The 21197-nt window shown below is 45.0% G+C and overlaps 1 protein-coding gene across 6 annotated transcripts in view; it reads right to left on the bottom strand.

Annotated features, from left to right (window-relative positions):
- Positions 1 to 17004, bottom strand: part of CTCF (CCCTC-binding factor) — a 34162-nt gene extending 17158 nt beyond the window's left edge. For 2 of the 6 annotated variants that reach the window (XM_054269351.1, XM_054269352.1), the window contains exons 1-2: positions 8862 to 8965; positions 5200 to 5294 (exon numbers count right to left, since the gene is read on the bottom strand). In XM_054269351.1, coding sequence (XP_054125326.1) covers positions 5200 to 5253 — 54 coding nt within the window. In that variant the 5' untranslated portion in view covers positions 5254 to 5294; positions 8862 to 8965. Of the gene's footprint in view, positions 1 to 5174; positions 5295 to 8861; positions 8966 to 16971 lie in introns of those variants that run through there. The other 4 variants (XM_054269355.1, XM_054269356.1, XM_054269354.1 and 1 more) reach the window with 4 other exon arrangements.
- Positions 17005 to 21197: the final 4193 nt, after the last annotated feature.

The following is a 21197-nucleotide window of genomic DNA, read 5'->3' as shown; positions in this document are numbered from 1 at the left end:
AAAAGATGCAGTAAATCAAGACTGAAAAAAGCAAAAGAGAAAATATTCCACAATAAGGAGAACGACCAAAAAAGAAATCAAAGATCTGAAAGCACAATTCCCACTAATAGCTCAAGCCAGCCCTTCCACATGGGCTCACCCAGCAGGCTCTACTGACAGACACTGTGACACCAAACAGCTCAGTGCACTGTCACAATCCAATTAGCCAGGTAAGGAGCTGTGACATCCAAACAACAGACCTAAGCTTGCTCAGACAGCTCATGGACAGCCCATCTAAAAAGCTGGAACAAGCAGAAATACAGAGTGCTGTGCCTTTCATACAACTGACACGTCATTCCAATGAAAGGAACCAAAAGGTTGCTTGAGAGAAAGTAATTTAGTGCCAGCTGTCCTGCTGACTACAGCACAGGAGAGCCTCAGCCCAGATATGCTCACTTTCTTCCCCATATCCAATCTAGCCATGCCCTGTGTCAGTGGGAAGCCATTCCCCCTTGTCCTGTCACTCCATGCCCTTGCCCAAAGTCCCTCTCCAGCTCTCTGGAAGCCCCTTTAGGTACTGAAGGGAATTGAAGCACTAAAAACAACTTGCTGTCATTGTCAATGCAGAAAGTACAAACCCAGAGACAGGGATAGCTAGTGCCAGCGCCTATTTTTTACTGGTGTTATTTATAATAAAGCTACTATCAAAGAAGCATTTGTCTGCCTCTCAGGCACGTTAAAATTAAGGAACCCTGAACTGCATCAAGTTTCATGCACCAAATTACACAAAAATATGTATTTTCACCAAAAAAGGCACAGTCTCAATAAAAACTGCTGGGAGACTAACGCAATTGAGAAGTGTCACACGTTAAATGTTACACATTTAATGCTGTAAAATGCACTTAACTTGAGAAAAAAAATTAAAACTCCAATAGACACACTGAAGCCAAATGCTGTCAGTAAATTTTTGATAGTCATAAAATAATGAGAAGTATCAGCAGCTACATAGTGCAAACAACCTTATCACCTTGCAGCATATTCAGGCCTTGAATTCAACTCAATCTACATACAGATCCCACTCAAAAACTGACATGGTTTTCACACTTGTAGATTAGCCACTTATTAAAAATTGCATGGGAGTGGAAATAAAGCCTAATGTTAAAACATGGGAGACTTATGTTCCTCCTGCATTCTCCAAGAATCCCTTTGAAAGCTGAATTAAAAGAATAAACAACCTCAACCAGGAGTCTGCAGTTATGCACTGTATATGCCACTTAAAGCAAGAGAAAGATTGAAAAAAAAACAAACATATCCAACAGGATTTATAAACAAGAGACTTTTTTCTCCCCTGCCTGCAGTTCACAGATGCCTATGTAAGTATTTTAGTGCATGAGCAGATGAAGATTAGCTGCAGGAGTGCTTGGCCATTCTCCTTCCCACCATGACACAGCCATATCTTCTCCCTGAAAAGTCTCCCAGCTAAGCACAGCCCAAGATAAGGCACTTTAACAGGTAGGCAGCCTTTCCATTTCCTCCAGCAGAGCTACCCTGAGAAGAGATGAACATGGCTGAGTGTAACTTACTCTAAAGCAGACAGACACACATCCAAACAGGCCAGCTGTGCCTTTCACATGCAAAACAAAGAGTTACTACCAACAGGAGAAACTAAAACATTGGGTAAATTTCTTTCACTAAGTAATTTTCTCACAGTAAAAGCTTAAGGCTTTCATTTGGCTACTGCAATCATTTCCATATTCACTGGTTATGACTGCTACACCCATCTCCAGCTGTTTTCTCATTTCCTCCTTGCCACTTACAACACTGGTACTGAAAGCAAACAAGAAGAGTAAAATGGACAACATTTACTGCAGCTTTAAGTGAAAAAAAGGGGTACTATCATTAACCCACTATTAAGCAATTATTCTGAGAAATATTTCAGCATCTTGGAGGGCATAAGGAAAAGCAAGAACCTAGAAGTAAAAAAGCAAACTTCACCATAGGTTAATAAACATTTTTGTTGTTCCTCTGCATGAAAAGGGGCCTGTCAAGATTATGCCCCAAGAAATACATAAACCAGCTATGGGAATGAGAGCTGCAACTGGAAAATGCAGAGTTGTAGAAGGATGGTTTCCTTGAGTGCTGACCCTGTGAGGGGATCAGAGAACACAGTGCTGGTGGTGATTACCTAACCAAGGTGTCTGTGCTGGGAGGTTGGTCTAAATAGGACAAAAAGAGCACATTGTTCTAGGGAGTGATTCAAAGCTTTTAAGTGGATCCCTACACTAAACTGACATCTAGAGGAATTTACTTTTTCTAACAGGAATTCACTTTTTTCTTACTAACAAGACAGGAGACCAGATTTTTAACCTGTGTAATAGTTTCATGGTCTCTGTAAGACAGATAAACACAGCACTCTGTCCAAAGAGCTGCTCTCAGCTTTTTCCTTCCCACTGACAGAATAATTCACCATAATGAACTTGACTGAGAACTAATTTGGCCCAGATGTTATCAGAGGTGATCTCTACCTTCAACCCCTACAAACTCCCAAGGGCACAGCCAAGCCAGTCCCTGGCTACAGCACATTCCTCACCCACAGCCAGCTTGGTGCACTGTTAGAATCAAAATGCATCTTGTCCATTTCTCTACTTCCCCCCTTTTCTTTTTTCTCTGCTCCTCCTATAACCTACAGGAGAAATCTTCCTGGTTGCTACTCCTGCCCAGGGATCCCAGCAGAGCTCTTTCCAATTTCATTGTGTTTCATGAGATGATGCAAAGCAATGAGAAGCTTCATTCAGCACTGACCCCTATTTTTCAGTCAGCAAGTAGCACACACCTGTGATCTCCTGCATTACTCAGAATAAAGCTGACCTTTCACTTTGGATCAGAAACTCAGGGAGTTCATGCAAGACATGGAAACAGAGTATATACCCAGGGCCCCCTGCCAGGCAGAAGGAAACTCAACTCCACATCTTTCCTCAGCTGTTTGCTGAACAAGTTCCCTCTTAATCCTTGCACCTGACAGTGGCAGAAAGCCCCAGATCATGGCTCTTCCAGAACTAATACTGCTAATTCTGCTGTAAAAAGCTGCAGCCTACAATGGAGAGAAAAGCAGATACAATAATGTCAACTGCTTGAAACTTGCATCGTGTAACAAAAGATAAAAAATCATTGCAGTTACTGACAACAAATCCCACATATATTCAAGTCATTTGGGATATCCTGTAACCTGACAAGGAAAGCCTTGATGAAGAAAGCAGATTGATAAAAGCATTTTCAGCTATATTTCTGGAATAGTTTTTTTCCTTACTTTTATTTTAGATTTGGAGAATTAAAGGTCTAGTGAGTAGGTAATAGGGACAAAATTAGTTAATGTTCTTAAAATTTGTTTCATTCTTAATTTCTCCTTCAGTTCCTATCTACCATTCTTTCAAATCTCAGTTTTATTTTTTCACTGTCTTTCAATAATTGCTAGTGCATCTCACTAGATGACACGAGGTCTTTATTCATTCAGAGAATTCTCTACTGAAAGCTGGGAAATGCAAGTGAAATATACTCTTATCAGTAATTTTTATAAAGTTTCCCTTTTTAATTTAGTAAGGAAGTCATCATGTTTTGCTAACCTGACAACCCATTTCAGAAGGACAAACACACAATCTAATCAGGTGTAGAATACAGGAAGACTTACACTTCAAAAGAAGCAATCACAAAGGAATTTCTTTTTAGCTGATGTTAGATCATAAACTAATCAGTCCCTCCCTTTTACAAGTCTTCACAATGCAAAAGTGATGAAGGAGCTCATGAAAGACCATTAGAATACCTGAAGGTATTAAATTCAAAATCAAAAATTATTTCAGATTAAACAGCCTGTAAAATCCATTGGCACAAAAAGTGAAGCCTTATACTGTAGGCAGATATTGGAAAAGATTCCTAGTTTTATCATCAAGTATTTGTGGTCATTTCTTCCATCACACAATAATTTAAGCTTTCATTTAATTTACTGGCAAACTGCTAACAGCAGAAGATATTTCTTCAAAATAAGTCTGAGCAGAACAGGATTCTTTGGCCATCTGATGTAGGGTAGCACGATTCCAAAATGGCAACACCAGCCACTCCCACACCTGAAAAAAAGACCTGTGTAACAAGTTTCATGGCATTCTAGAGACTTCATAATAAGTATCTGGATTTTGTTTTCCTCCAAGGCTTCACCTAGATGAATAGGTATCCAAGAATAAACTTTTGGGGAACAGCTATTTCTTTTATCTTTGCATATGTACTCCCTAAGTAGTAATACTCTGCCAGGACAAGGGAATTCAGACTTCACACTGGAGGAGCAGGAAGTGCTTATCCCTGGGATGGTAACTTGGGTCCTACCCCATGAACAACAGCTGCCCATGCACTATTAGTCACCTCACAAATCACACCCTGATGCACATAAGGAGAACTAAAGTCAGTGCTAGTTAACCTAATGTCAGGCTGTACCAAACACAGAGGTGCAGTTTACTGTTGTTGCAGCAGGAACAGGAAATTCCAGGAGAGTTTTGAAAGCACCTATGGCAGAAGGGTGGTGGACAAAAACTCCCAGAGCCTAAATTAAGACATCCTTGCTTTTGAGTCACAGAAAAGTTAGTCTGAATTAGTAAGTGCTGGAGCAGACATAAACAGAATCAAACCCAGGTGACTCCCTTAAAGTGACCCTCATGCTGAAATTTTAAGAAGCTTCATTGTTTTACACACACCCCTAACTCATTTGGACTCTTATTCCAAATATGCTCATACACCAAGCCCTAAAAGTGCTACAATCAACCTTCAAAGCAGATGAAGCAAAAAACCCCCAAAATCCCATAAAGGCACTCAACCTTGGAAGAAAAAACCCCTTTCTCCCAGGAAGCAGTAAGGTCTCATTTCCAAACATACCCACTGTGCAAAGAAACCATATCTGCCTTTAAACTGCCCACTCATTGCCTCCATCAGCCCAACTATTCCTCATGTTAGCTCAAGCACTCTCAAAACTGCAGCTACTGTCAGGGAACCAATCCAGGCCAGAACTCACCCAGCCAAGATTTCAATCCAGACTGGGTCTTTGGTGTGCCCCAACACTAAGGGCAGCCAAAAGAGAAGCAGGGCAAAAGGGTTTCTACTAGCACAATGTTAAGCTTTATGTTCAGGAAACTACTGCCTCAGCATGGAACACATACCACACTTTAAACCCCCTCAATTTACATTTATGTTCTTGGCGCTTCTGCACTTCTGCCTGGACTGATTTGTTCTCTTCATGCTGGCTATTCTTCATGCAGCTCCTGAGGTCACAACTCACTCTGGAACAGAACAGATGAACTAGTGAAACTACATAAAAGAGAAAGGTAAGGGGGGTTGGGGAGGGGAGAGGGAGGGGGGGAAATAAAAGCAGTGTTCAATATTTAATGCTTGTTTAACATAGGTGTAGTCCCACACCCCTAAGAGAACTGATAACTGCTTGAGGACCCCTTCACTTACCAAAAGAGCCATAAGCAAAACCAAAGGAGTATTTTAATCAGCTTTAATACTTTCACTAGGATGACTGAACTCATTTTACAAGCTCCTCTACCTACTTGTTCTCAAACTCTTTAGCATTCACAGTTCTGACAACCTAAAGCTCTGGATGCCTCACATCAGATTACAAGAGCAATGTGACATTTTAGAGCCAGCTCTGCCTACTTCAGATGGCCTCTCTGTCCTGTGCTGTGGAACAGCACATCACACACAAGGAGTTTTTACTGCTGAGAGGTGTAAATGAGAGCAAATATCACTCCTTACAGTGTCAATGCAGCAGTGGATCTACTGCTTATATCAAATAACAAAATCAGCTCTAACACAGTCCTAACCTTGCCACCCTGAGGAAGACAAGGCTCTCTGCTCACTGAAGCAAGCTTCATTACCCTTATCAATTAAGGGCTTAAAATACCCACATTTACAGAAATACAGAATTTACAAGACAGCACATTACTCCTTTCTGTAATCCTTGTCAGTGTGCAGTGTGCACACATGCTCAAAACCCTGGGAATGGCAAGGAAGTCCAGAGCAGTGATTCTCAAGAGAGGCATGTATTCTTGCTGCACTCAGCAATGAAGGCCAAGCAGTGTTGGATTTCACACTAGTTGGATTTCACACCCTTTGAATTTAAGTGCTTCCCCTCCAGGTTCTTCTGTCATTTATTTAGTACAAGGCACTCAAGTCTGGGTCCTGCATTTATTACTTGGCAAGTCTATTTTTAATTGTTTACCAGCTTCAAAGAGCATTACTGATAAGAGGTTTGTTGGAGCTGTGGATGCTCAGTGATAGTGAGCTTTTAAAAAAATTTGGAAATTATCTCTTTTTATTTAACACTCACTCTGCAAAAATCACAAATGCTACATACAGGCCCTGACCAGGAAAGAGGATGCTCAGAGGATACACGGGGTGTGCTCCACTGCTAAGGGCATATTGAGACTGCTGATGGAAGCTGCATCCTTGCCAGGTTCTGTGCAACACTGGAAAAGATTTCCTGAACTTTACAAACTTTTCAATTAATGCAGAAAAGCCTTAAGAGAGAAGGATTTCTACCTTCAGAAGACATTTGATACAAAATTAACACCTCCCATCTGGAATATTATCACCTTAGAAGTTTTGTCACACACACAAGAGGACAACAGAACACACTGAATTGAATGGAAGCATCTGTTTATCCACTTTGGGTTTCCTGAAATTCTGAATCAAGAAGAATCAGTTTTCTTCCATTTTTCAAAACTAATCTTCTGCTTGGAAAATGATTTAACTGTGAAGAAAGCTGTTTTAAATCAAGATTATACCCAAACTCTTATGAGGGGAAAGAGAAAACAAACCAGTAATTGCAGCTCTTTTCTACACTGAAGACAACACAAATAGAGAACATTTCACAGGGATCTCTGCAGATTAGCACTGGTGGTGAGTTAATGCAAGGCACAGCCATTGCCCCTCTCTGTTTACAAGGTAATGATTCTCATTAAGGAAATAAGTTACTGGAGTTTAAGAGATGTTTTGAAGCTGCTTGGACACCACTCAAGAAGTATCAACCTACTAATGTAAAATCCAGGGAGCTCCAAAAATGCAAGGTTCTCCTGTTCTGATCCACTCCAAGGGAACATCCCAAAGGGAGAGTAAGTCACTTCTGCTCTCCTTTACTGCAGAGATGACACTGAACTTCTGTTAAATATCTGGTATATTAATACCTGGTGCATTATCTTCTGGCATAAAATAACTTGCGTGAATTTACATTCCATCAGAGCTTTGACATTTGGGCAATGTTTGAAGAGCTTGAAGGAAAACAGGCATAAAATGAAAAGCTGAAGTGCTTCACATGTCCACTGCTGAGCTTAGAACACATGGAAAGAACACACCAGCAGGCTGCCAGAACAATGAGGTGGCTGGAATACAAGATCTACACAGAAGAATGACAGAGTTAGCTGTGAAAAAAATATGGGGAGATCCTACTGCTGCCTCCAAATGGAAGCAAAGAGAATATGGAGCCACACTCTTGGAAGCAGAGAGTCAAAGGACAAGTGCAACAGACCAGCTGCAACAATGAGTGGTCAAACACTGGAACAGGTTGCTCAGAGATGCTGTGGAAACTAAAATATTTCCTAAATACAACCCTAATTGACCTCATCTAGCATCAGTGCTGGCCCTGCACTGAGTCAGGGATTGAATCAGGGTACCACAAGAAGTCCTTCCCAACCAAAATTATTTTACCATTCTCTGGCACTACATAAAATGAAGGATATGCTTAAACTTCAAACCCAAAACATTGAGACATTTTTCCATCTATGCAGTTATAACTACGATGCTCCTAGGACTGACATTTACTGGTTCAGCACTCATTTCCACACAAGATGTAGAGGCCCTGGAACACTTCTGCAAGCTCTCATATACTGATCAGTTCTTCAGCAAATGAACAGATGTAGTGTAACTCTCAGCAATCTACTGGGGACCAGCACTTTCAGAGTGGTGGATATCCAAATACACCCAGTATTAAAGGGAACAACATTAGAAAAGCACAAATACTGTGGTTTATTGTTTAGGAGACAGAGAATCACATGTGCTATGAAGTACAAAGATCCACAGCAGACAAGAGTCTTATAGGGACTTCAGTAAGAAAAGGATGAAGCAGTATCGACAAGAGACTTTACTACTTTTTTTATAATTTGCAGGAGAAAACCCAGGTCCACAGTGAATAAATCTAAACTAATAAAAAAGGAAAAAATCTGTCTTTAAAGTATTGAGGGCTACTGTATCCTCTTTTCCCCAAGGTGTTAACAAGAAATTGTATCTTGTCAAATAGGCAACAGGAAAGGTGACAAAAAACAGATGAAAACTCTCCCCTGGCTGCCTCAGGACAGCCTGTTTGCAGAGGCAGCACATCACAGTGACCAACAACTGCACTGGATCCAGCACTTCTAACCAGGAAGAGCCAGACTGGAACACAGCAGGACAAACATTCAAGGCCATCTCTCTCCTTTGAGAGATGGAGAAATCATCACTAAGGATTTGTCTGCACAAGCCACTCAAAGCAGATGTCTCCAAAACCATTACAGATGTCACATCAGGCAAGTGAGACATCGAAATATTTCATTGTTGGCTCCACCATACTGTCATGGAGGCTCACAAATTCTTCTTCATGTAGGTCAAAATGTTGGTAGGACAAGGAGAGGATGCAGCTGCTTTAACAGGACACACACTACAGGAGCAAAGCATAAAGTAGTCTGGGACCATGTAATGCTCCAGGTAGCTCAGAGCAGGCAGGAGTCAACAGCAGTCACTCTTTGGCAGGAAGGAGAGAAGAGTATTAATAAACATGGAAGATAGGCAGGGATCAAGTAATCAATGAGTACCTTTTGAGTATTCAGTATTGCCACAGGAAGCGAAAAATCTCTCTTCAAAGATCAGAAGTGGCAGTAAGTTATATACTCAGCAGGAATGCTGGATAACACTAACTTCTTCCATCCTCCAAAAAGAAAAGAAAAGAAGAAAGGTTTTAATAATCTGATAAGCTTTGAAACTACTAGCCTTCAAAAATGTCATTTTTTTCCAACCTGTAATCTGGAAACTCCTGAAGTGCCTTTAAGGGGTTTTCTTGCAGTATATACTGAGAAAGTAAAACTGAAGTTCAAACTGCACTTCCACTGCAAACAGTTTAGAACACAGGAGAAAGCTACTGGTTAAAATGTGATACTGCTAACTTATGTCATGGAATTATACAATCAAAACCAGGGGGTATTTTTAATTCAGTAGCATTTCCTGCTTTCATTTTAAATCTCTGGATGTTAGAAGTGGTTTCAAGGGAAGAGCTTTGCAAATCAAATACAAGGAGACAGAAAAACTATATAAGAAGCTGAAGTAATTGGCCAAAAATCACTACTGGTTCTACTGCAGTAAAAGGCTCTTCCAGGAGCCAGTCCAGACAAACCATGTCTCTTTCAACATTAAACAATGGGAGAATTCAATTGCCTGGACAACAATTTTAAACATACAGGGAAGTTTACAGCTCCATTTCAAAAGAGTAAAAAATGTTTACAAATAGCCCAATGCTGCTATTACTACTTGTACTCTTGGCTTCCCTCACAGAAAGCCTCTACTTACCCCAAAATATTTTGGGGCATGGTTCCATGAAGACTCAACTCAAACTTGAGGCATCATTTTTTCCACATCCACTTACACCTATTGCTCTCATGAAGGAAATTCTGCTGACCAGCTCATCACCTGGGGATGCAACTGCCAGCACACATGTGGAAGGAGATGGGGTCACAACAATCCTGATGCAAGCCAACCTAATTTTCCAGAGAAGCCTTGACTTTCACCTCTCTAAATGCTTTGGTGTTTATTCCCAAAATAGCAAGAATTGTAAATTTCCTTGTATAGCTTTTATCAATAGGTTGGGAAAAAATGAAAAAAATTTCCTTTATCCAACATGAGCATAAAAAAAAAAAGCCCTACAAGGACAGATCACTGTCCATTTAGAGCAGCAGTCTGTCTCCAAAAACTCCAGCAGGAAACTGTGTGTAGGGAGAGCAATCAGTCATGTCTGTGGTTTACCACCCTTATCCCAACATCCAGTCAGGGGATTAGGGATCATTGCCTCTGGACTTGTGGATCCCCTTCTGAACCTACAGTGTCTCCACAGTCTCTTACCAAAAGAAGGTTTCCCATCAATTGTGGTGGATTTACCTCATTTTTTACTCCTACAAGCTATAGGCTCACCACAAAACTCCCTGCATTTACCCAAGAAGTTGGCCCTGTGTGAAGCACAGCAGCCAGACTGGGCACAGACTGAGTTCTGTGAAGAACTCAAGGGGCAGCAGCAGTGACTCCATTCACCTTCTAATGAACAGCCAGGAAAAACCAGAACTGCCAAACTCAAGCATCATGTGCTTCTGTTGAAATTACCACACAGAGGAGCACATGGATTACATGCAAGTTTGCTCTGTAGCTCTGAGTTCTCAAGATTACATATCCCCTTTTCACCTTTTTAATGTAAGATGGGAAAAAAAGCCTTAGCTTCCAGCAATCTCCACCTAGAAATGCTTATGCCACCATCAAGTTGCTCACTGTAACATCCCTGAGAGCTCAGAAAGTGTCAAACACTTGTGTCAAATCTCCACACACAAGGCATTAACATAGCTTAAAATTATTGAGTTGTTTACTCCTTCTTCCACAGCTTTATGCTTCCTAGTTTAATTCCTGATTAAGTCAGTATTTTACTCAGCATCCAGTTGAAAACTAGGATCACTGCAGATAATATAATTCCACACAACAAACAACAAATGCAATATATAAAATGAGTCAATACATAATTTTATGTAACACAAAACTTTATGGAGCTATGTTTTCTTTAGTGGATTCAATAAAATCACCTTGCTTCACCCTCTGTGCATTTTCCATGCTTAGAAGCAGGAAGGAAGAACCCCTTTGCTGATACAAAGACTGTCTGGGCAGCAGTGCTTGTGCCAAGGTCCTTGGGCTGCTTGGTAGGCAGTGAGCTGGACATGAGCCAGCAGCTTGTCCTGGCAGCAGAGAAGTAACATTTATCTTTCCAACAGCTCCCCAGTGCCACAGCCTCAGATCAGGATGTATTAGCCACAAGTCTGGACTGAGTATTCAGGACACTATTTGACACATCTCCAATATATATCAATACCTGCTTATTTTCCCCCATTCAGAACTTTTACTGGTTTGATCATATTCTTGATTGAAAAGGAAAAGTCCTAAACCTCTCTCTGCTCAAAAAGAGGAAAGGTGGTTTAGGAGAAAGAGAAGACAAGCTGCTATCCAACCTTTTTCTTTAGCACCCCTGGTTTATCACCAAGCCTGAGCTCTCATGAATGACAGTTCTCTAAATATACATGAAACAAGAAAAGGTCAGCACCTTGCAGCTGCCTGAAGCAATTTTCAGGGTTTTTTTCCCCACAATCTTGATTCAAAGATGTTAAGAAATAAAGAAATATATGACTGCTCTTGATATCAATCCATTAGTTAACCACTCTCCCTGTGAGGAACTTAAGCCTTTTAAATTGAACTTATTGGGTTACAAATTCATATTGTGCTTGTCAGCAAGATTAGAACAAGATCACTAATCACTAATATCCAGTATCACTAATATCTGGTATTATTTTGTAAGGGACATATCTGAGGACTTTCATTAAGTCACCTCAGTTTTGATGAGAAGCTGCACAGCACATGTTTAGCATTTTACTGCATGGCAATACAGCTTAGTTTTCCATCAAATTTGAGATTAATTTCACACAGTAATTTTTTTGAGGGTTTTGAGTGCTGAGGCCAAAACCATATGTAGGATTTTGGGAATGACTTCATCCCATCCCACAAGATGGGCAAGAACACACCCATGCTTACTCCACTAATGCATTTAAGAACCACGTTAGGTTCTTTGTCACAGCATCACCTTGGAAACTTGTGTTTATGCTGTTTATTCACTATGACTCCAAAACACACTTCAATCACTGCTTTCTAGGATACCACGTGCCTTGATTTCAATTCAGCTAGAATACCTGGTTCCCAGGTGCACAGCTTTACATGCAGCAGCCTTAGCACACACTGGACTGGATTTACTCCACCTGACAATCACAATGGCTGCCTCAGTGCCCAGTGATTTTCCATGAACCAGAAGTTTATAATGAACAGTTTTTAAGTACATTTTTCACCAACAAAATCATTAATGAAAATAAATTGTGACAAGCAGTTACTAGTTTTTGCTGAATATCCATGGAAACTATTCACTCTTGTACACCCCCAGATTAATCCTGAACTAAATGGCATTTACTGATACTCAGTACTAATATTAATATATAGTAAGGTCATCATGATCAAGTCCTTTAAAGGAGTCAAAAAATATATTTAACAAGCTCTTGTTTTCTTAAAGCCTTTGTTACTGGGATTAACACTTTAACTAAATTATGTACTAAGAATAAATGGGAGAACTGGTAATAACATGAACTACATGTGTGTTAACACCATGCAGAGCTAGTCAAACACCCAAGGTGTTTTGGGCACCTGCCACCCTCCCTGCACAGCCATGTTCATGCACTCCACCTCCTTTCAGAACTGACACATCAGCACTTCTCTGACCTCCTGGAATTTCACTACTGTTCCAAAGTGCATTGACTATAAAACATCCCTTCCAATACTGCAGTTAAAAATATTCCAGTGGTGAAAAATATACCAATATGCCAAGGTAAATGTCTCTCTCACCTCCCAATGTACTCTGGTGGGGGGCAGTTTTAAAGGGTTTTCACGTTAAGTTTTGGCTTGTGTTTGTTTTTTTAATGTACTTTACCTGTGGATGTTTGAGACATATACAGGCTTCTAATGATGATGCATTATTAATATAGACAGGGGTGCAATTCACATGCCAAACAATCTGGGATTTGCCTCCTGTTTTGCCAGAATCTGACATAATTCAATGATGTCAACAGAAATTTTTTTACAGTATGGGAAAAAATATGCAAAACAAGATTTTCAGTATAACATGAACTTACTTAACCCTGTCTTTACATTTGAGCAAAGCTTTCCAGCGAAACCTGTGAAGCTTTAGACATTTCATGAGTTTGCAGCTATATCAGAACAAAATAAGATGCTGCTGTTGACTGATATAATATGTATCTGGGCAGGCTACTTGCACTACAGGAGAAAAAAATACCCTGTAGTTCAGCTTGCTGCACTGCTACCATTACACAAACCCTTGCTGGTGTCACTGGTCAGAATATTAACTGATCACTGCCCTTGTTTTTTAAAAATAATTTCAAACATTCCTGGCCACACCTCTTAATACGAGCCCCACACAGCACACTGAAGTCCTCAGGTAGCTGACAGTAAATTGTGGGAGGGCTTGAACTGAGGGGGGATCTCTAAAAACAAACCTTTAGAGAAGAAATGCAGCTCTATCTATGACTCAAAAGTTCACCTGCAGGGACAGTTAGAGAATAATGCTTCGGGAGTCCATTCTATCAGAGATGTCCCCTAAGCCACTGCACGTTAACTGCGCCATTCTGGAGAGCTGGCTCTGCACTACTTCTCTTTTCACCTGTTAAGAACCACATTGGAAGGAAATTAAGATTTTATAGCTTCCAAATTTTTTATAGAACTGAGGAAAACTTCACTTTAGCTTTAATTTACATTAGATACCCAAACTGAGTTGTTCTGCGTACAGTTACTTAAATGTTAACATGATCTGAAACATAGAACTCCCTACTCACCTTCTGTTTATTCTGCTCTTCTTTTTGAGGTTATTTTGTTAATAAGAGAAAAACAGATCACTCAGCTGAGCAGCAACTCTTTAGCTTTCATATTAAACATGTCTGCAAAAAGCATACCTCACTTAATTCCTAAAGACTGGTGAAATACTGGAGAGATCTGGGAGAAGCAGAACAGAGTGTTGTAAATGAAATTCAAATATCCTTCAGCACAATAAAAAGCAGTATTTTTAGCTATAATCAGGACAGATTCTTTCTAAGTTTCAGTAAAAAACCTGAAAGAACAAGTGCCACGTATGATCCGAGCCATTGTTACCAACACTAAATATAAACAACAAAAGGGAATTTCCTGGATCTGTGTGTGTCTCTAAGACCATGTAGGTTACAGAGTAGCAGAGCTTGATACTGTATTGACATTTCAAGGTCTAATATAACAAAGAGTGAACTGGGCATCTGAACTAAAGCCAAATGGATGAACAGGGGTTTACAGTTAAGCAAATAAATCAGTACAGTTCAGTAAGTTATCACACACAAAACAAGCAGTCAAAGCTTTGGTTGTTCTCAGCTTTTGTCAGTGTGTGTCCTCGTGTGCAGGTAAAGCAGTGGCTGCTCTTTATTACACACATTTCTAGGGCACCTACAAGCACATTTGAGATCCTAAAGCTTATTACTCCCTCAAGCATTCCCTCTCTGGTACAGAGGTAAGAGAAGGTAGAGCTGGCAGGATGGGGAATTAGGGAGTTTTTATGCAAATATAATCAATAACATAGCTGAAAGAGCTCAGGTACAAAAACCTGCTTGGACAGAGCAGGGAGAGCTATCCAGAGGTCAGTGGAACCTGTTTAAGCACGAGGGATAAGTGCAAGGAATAGGCTGGCTTTGCTCCAAGAACAGACAGGCCTAATAATATTCAACATCCAACTTCCAAAAATCTAGAAAAGCAGGAGTTCTTGGACATGAAGTCCTAAGGGGAGGAGAAGAAATTAAATTCTGGAGTCGGCTGTGCACAGAAATTCCTTAGCAAGTTAGTAATCCCATACAATTAGATTTTTCAGGTAAATGCTGAACAAAGTCAAGAATAACACGGGTCAGCTTCTGGCGTTTCAAGACACAGCCCTGGGAGCGCAGCAGGCGGGTATGAACCTGCAGCCCCAAGAGCTGGTGAGGATGCACACAAATTAGCTACAGATCACAGTCAAGATCCAGCCTGCTCACATGAAAACAGCTCTTGAAATAGCTCCTTCCCTCAGAAACTCTGCAGGCACGAGTCACCAGCAAACTTAACGCTCTAGTGACAGTTCTCCAAGCTCTGTCTGAAATGGACGAGCCTTGCTGTATCATTTCAGTTGCAGGGCCACTGGAGGCTACAGGAACTTGAGTTTTGCATCTTTTGCTCAGATATTACTCCTCAAAAATACCCCACAAAGTTTCTTGAGCCTTTCTGTGTGTCCTAATAACCATCCATGCACAGCGGATGACCTTAAAACTGAGCTGGCCCTACACATCCAGAAGAAAAACAAAATGGAAGTAAAAATCCATCAACCTAGAAAAAAAAAAAAGGCAGCAAGCATTGCTTTGCTCTTAAACTAAAATGACTCCTTTTTTCAGTTCTGCGGATGTCCTGTACACTGAAGGAAAGTGTTAGGGGGGTCGTTTAAGTAAGAACAGCTTGAATACAGCACGGAATTCTTTCCAATACTCAACGGGCTCCTACAAATTCAACAGGCTCGGCAGAAGATTTAATAAACTGGAGAATTTGAGACGATATTTACATACTTCCTGCACTGAAACAAAAACACGTACACTGGAAGTGGCAAACAGTGTTTTAGATGCAGTGTTTTAACGACACCTCTGGAGTTTATTACTAGGATTCAGTAACTGGCCAGAGATGAGGAACAGCCATGCTTGTATTTAAGGGGAGAAATGCTCGGCAAAAAAATAGGAAGTCACAAACAGGAAAGCGAGCTCATTTTCACCAACAGGCAAGTCCTAAGGATTACACTGAACGGAGAAGGATCCATACAACACGACAAAACCCTTCTACCGAAGTCATTTCACAAGGTTAACACAAGGCCAAATCCGATACCATATAAACATATATTCTAAAGAAATCTAAAGCTGATATAGAGAACAAACAGCAAAGCGTTTGGACACAGAGCATGTGCGGTTTCCTCCTCTGCATCACAAAAAGAATCGGGTTTTGTGCTTCCCCCCCCAAGCAGCACAGACCCATGGAAGGGAGGGAATAACGCCGTCCTTTGCCATGAGATTTCGGGCTCCATCCCCGGGCAAGCGCCCGGCTGCGGAGGCCCGGGAGGTTCCCGGGGAGGCGCCCCGCGAGTCGGGCAGCCGGGCCAGGTCCCAGCAAGTGACACAGCTGCGAGGCGGCTCGGTGGCAGCCCAGGCGCTCCCGATCGGAGCCCCAAGCCCCGTGGGGACCCCGGGCCCGAAGTGGGGTGGCGGGGACGGGACGGGGGGGGGAAGGGCAGACACAGAACGGCGGGGCCGCCGCGCTCCGGGAGCGGCGCGGGGGGTGCGGGGGGGCTGCCGGCCGGTCACCGCGGCGAGAGCGGGCGCCCCCCAGCCGTGCCCGCCCCGGTGCTGCTGCATGGCGCTGCTCAGCCTGCCTTGCAGAGGGAGCTCGAGTCCCGCTCTGCGCCTCGCAGCGCCTCTCACTCCGCCGCACACGCCAGCGCAGCGAGGCGGCGGCCGGCGGGAGCGGGACACGCAGCCGTCCCCGCGGGCAGCGCCCGGCCGGACAGCGCGGCAGGACACGGGCGGCGGGCGGAGGGCGCCGGGCGAGCCCCGCGGAGGTGCGAGAAAGGGGGGGAGCGGTGGCGGGGCGGGAGGGGAGCGGGCCCGGCGGGGCGGGGGAGGGGGGGGGAAGGAAGGGACGTGCGGGACGGGAAGGGAAGGGAGGGGGCGGTAATGGGGCGGTTAATCAGCGCCGGTGGCGCGGTGGAGGAGACAAAGGAAAGAAAATGGAGTCGGGGCCGACGGGTGGCGGCGGCCGGGGAGGGAAGGAGGGCGGGCGGCCCGGGCGGTGCCGCAGCCCAGCGCCGCGCTGTGGGGAATGGCGGCGGTGGCGGCGGCGGCGGCGCGGGGACGGTAGAGGGAGACAAAGCCCCCCTTGCTGCCCCGGCGGCGGCCGCTGCGGGGCCCCAGCCGCGCCGGAGCCCCATCGTGACACCTAGAGGCCGGAGAACGCGACTGCAAACCCCCCGCCGCCGCCGCTTACCTGCGCCCCGCGCCCCGCCGAGCTCCCTCCGGCCGCCGGGCCCCGCCGCCGCCCCGCGCCGCCCGCGGGCTCCGCGGAGGAGCCGCCGCGCCCCGCACGCCCCGCCGCGGCCGCCGCCGCTTTAAGCGCCCCGGCACCAGCCCCGCGGTTTAATCGCTCCACAGTCGCTTTCGGACACAAAATGGCGGCGGGCGGGGCACAGTGCGCACGCGCCACCCAGCGCGGCTCTGCCGCGGCCGCCGGCCCGGGCGGGGGGGAAAGGGGGGGCGGGGGGGGCCGGCGCGCGCGGGGAAGCGGCCGCGCGGGGCAGGCTGGGAGGGGCGGGCGGGGCGGGGCGGGGCGAGAGCGGGGCGGGAGCGAGGGCGCGGGTCGCGCGCCAACTTCAAACGCGCGGGGCCCGCGGCGTCACCCGGCGCGCGCCTGTGCGTGCGTGCGTGCGTCACCGCGTCACGTGCTGCCGAGGCGCGGGCGGAGGGGGGGGCCGGAGGCAGCGCCCCTCCCTCCCCTCAGGGCAGCGCGCGGGGCGGTGTGAGGGGAGCGCTGGGCAGCTCCTGGGTTAGTGCTGCCCCGGGATCCCGACAGCGGCCGGCAGTCCCAGCTCTGCACGCCGCTGCTCAGCCGGAACTGATCCTTCACCTCAGCCAAAACTGACCCCCTTCGCCTCAGCCAAAACTGACCCCTTCGCCTCAACCAAAACTGACCCCTTTCACCTCAGCCAAAACTGCCCCTTCATCTCTGCAAAACTGACCCCCTCACCTCAGCCAAAACTGCGCCTTCACCTCAGCCAAAACTGACCCCCTTTACCTCTGCAAATTGACCCCTTCACCTCAGCCAAAACTGACCCCTTCACCTCAGCCAAAAGTGCCCCTTCACCTCTGCAAAACTTCCAAAGCAGGAGGCTGTGCCTCAGCTCGGTGGGAAGGAGCTCCTCAGGAGAATAAGGGCACAGAGAAAGTCCATCCTCTGTGCTAGGAGGGATTTGGCCTGGTTAAAACTTTCCTTAAGCTGGAAGAAACCCCAAAACTGAGGAGTCAGTACAATCATGAATTAACCAGCAGGAAGGTTATAGGACAGTTTTGTAAATACCAACAATTGTCTGGAATTAGGGTCTAGAGGGGAAACCGTGCGAGGAGTGGCTGAGGGCACTTGGCTTGTTCAGCCTAGAACAGAGGATGCTGAGGACAGAGCTCTGTGGGCTTCAGCTCCCTCAGGAGGGGCAGCACTGGTGGCTGCTCCCTGTGACCAGTGACAGAACCTGAAGGGAACAGCATGGACCTGTGTCAGGGGGAGTGAGGCTGGGTATTAGGAAGAGATTCTTTACCCAGAGGGTGGCCGGGTACTGGAACAGACTCCCCAGGGATGTGGTCACAGCACCAGGCCTGACAGAGTTCAAAAAGCATTTGGACAAGGTCAGGCATGTGGTGTGATTCTAGAGGATGTCCTGTGCAGGACCAAGATTTGGACGTGATGGTCCTTGTGAATCCCCTCCAACTCAGGAGATCCTAGGATTCCACAATTCTGTGATTGAAGATGGTGTTTTCCTGGTATATTTTAGGACCTTATGCTTGCCAAGCTCATAATCAAGTAGGACAAACCAGCTCCAGTCAGCTTCAGCACAGCAGGAATGGTAGATGTGCTGCCAGGTATTCAGTGGGGAGCTTCTGGGAAAGTCAGCAAGGTTGATTTCCATCAGAAGTTAGACACCATGGTGTTTTCTGTCCACAGCTTATCCCCAAAAGGTGAAAAGAGCCACGGCACCCTTGATGAGATGCATGAATTTATGTGAGGATACTCAGGGGCTTGCCTGTCTTTTATTTGCTGCAGTTTCCTGAGTTGCTGAATCTTCTGGGTTTAACATATTTTCTCATCTCCAGCAGTGCTGTAGCAACTCCAGAGCTGATTGACAGGCAAGCTGAGGAGAGGAGAATTCTATGAGCTCATGCTGCATCCTCTTGGTATTTCCTTACCATAAATCTATGTGAAATGGAGCAAGAGTAATGGGTTAAAATATTAATAGTTCAAAAATCAGACACATTGGAAGGAAGCTGCATTTTTTTGTTCCTCTTACTCCATCAGTCGCTGGAGGACGATAAGGCCAGGAATTCTGAGAGAAACCTAAATGTAAAAAAACCCCAACACTAACCTGTGGTGGGAGTTTTATGGCTGTTAGTGTTAAAAATCTTTCCTCCAATTTGTGCCTCTTGAGATATCACTGCACATTGGGGTAAAAGCTGTTCAACAGCCCAGGCGTTACCACAACCTGCTTAACAAGCGACAAACCCATCAGAAAAACATTAGCATACATTAGCATGTGTAGACTCTGTCCCTTAAATGCTGGGATGAATGATGGTGAAGACTTGCTGAGCTGTGCTGTGCAGAGGAGGGTCCCTCTGCCAGGGGAGTTGGGCTGAGAGTGAGATCAGGCCCTGACCCGGCTTTACGGGTTTCTCCTGCCTAAGCCTAAGCTCTCCCAAGTCCTTGCAAAGCAGCAGAGCGCCGTGGGCTGTGCTCTGAGAACCAGCACTCCTTTGGAGCTTGTTGACAGCCCAGAACAAGTTTCCCTCTCAGGAACATGACAGCAAGATAAGTCCATTAGCCTGTTTCAGTGCGGCATTGGCAGCTTACCGAGGGGCCAGAGGGGATGAGCTGTGTGGGTGCAGCCTTGGCTGAAGGAGAAATAAATTATCTACAAAGCAATGGTAAAAAGTGGCCATTAATTATGAGAGGTGATGGTGCAGCCCACAACCATGAGCTCCTGGGTCTTCATTGCATGAGAAATTTGAATAATCAAAACAATATCCACAAAGTGGCCATTAATTCAAGAGGTGGTGTAGCCCACAACTGTGAGCTCCGTGGTTTTCATTGCATGAGAAATTTGAATAATCGAAACAATATCCCGAATTTGAAGTAACCTCAAAAAGACTTTTGAGTCCAATGTTGGACAATCAAAAGCTTTGCTAAAATAAAAAAAAATCCCCGCATCCATTGCCTTCCGTTTAGCCACTGGATGAGTTGGTGTAGAAGGAAATTAAGCTAGCACAGCACGAAGAATCCGCTCAGAACATTTCTGTGGTGTGAGTTTTTTAAAAATCACGTACATTCTAAGCTGTCAAGCCATCAATTCTCACGCTGCAATTTTTGGGAGAATGGCATATCTTTCGTCTGTAGCTATGAATCTGCTTTAAGCTCAAAATTTAGCTCAGGCACGAATCAAAATGGAGAGGAGCAGTGGCTGTGTGTGAATTTACACTCTTACCCTGCTTTAACTACTCACCCAGGGCAGGGTGTAAATGGTTGCTAGCGATCCCTCTGCCTTTTGTTTGAGCCATTCCGTGGCAAACGGTCGCGTCTTTCTAGAAGGAACGTCACTGCTTAGGATGCAGAAGGTTTTTGTCCTGGCAAGCACCAATTCATGGACTTTTCCTGCCGGGAGCGTCCCGGGCCACCCACCAGCGGGTGCTGGGGGTCTGCCCTACTGATCCTGAGTTTCCTCACTTGGAGGCGCTTTTGAGCTGATTTGCAGGGAATTCAAATCCCCAGCTTCGGCCCTAGCTGTGACTGCTCCTGCGTATCGGTCTCTGAGCCTGTCCAAATGAGACACCCAGAGGCAGATGCACCTTCTAGAAAAGTTGCCTGAGCGAGGCCTTTCCCAGAGACACCTTGCCCATGAGCACAAGGGAAAGAACTGAGGCCAAGGAGCTCCCGACCACCTTGCTGAGGCCCCGGGTGGGCTCACCCTCCTCATTCCGGCTCTGAGCTTCCATCACCTTCACAATCCCTCAGGAGCCACCACTCTAAGTCAGCTCTAAGGAAGGCAGTAGTCGAGCTTAAATTAAGTTTTGAAGGCTGCCTAGAGCACCATTTGGTCTCTCTGTGAAACAAGGCCCCAGCTGTTGCCCCAGGAGTGGTCCTTGGAGAACAAGCCCATACAGATGTGCCTGACAGCCCTGCAAGCAACACGTCAGTGCTCACGAGGAGGCTGTTGCTTTGCTGTGGTTCAGCTCAGGCTGCTTAGCTGTTCCAATCATCTCTAAGTGCCCCAGTGAGTGCCTTGGAAACATGATTTCCCACAAGCCTGGGAAAAGGTGGGAGGTCCAACTTTAAGATTGCTCAGACTGGAAAGGCATAAACTGCAACCTCCAAAAATGACTTTGCATCAAGATTTAAGTGATTTCTAACACAAGGGCTGATTGGAGCTTGTAGTGCCACAAAGTGGCAGTGTCTCC

Source organism: Melozone crissalis, unplaced genomic scaffold (assembly GCF_028551555.1).
Source record: "Melozone crissalis strain CALT ecotype California unplaced genomic scaffold, PUWL_Pcris_2 ptg000007l_1, whole genome shotgun sequence".
NCBI classification, from domain to species: domain Eukaryota; kingdom Metazoa; phylum Chordata; class Aves; order Passeriformes; family Passerellidae; genus Melozone; species Melozone crissalis.
The sequence above is the reverse complement of the archived record's forward strand: the minus strand, read 5'-3'. Positions and strand labels throughout refer to the sequence as shown.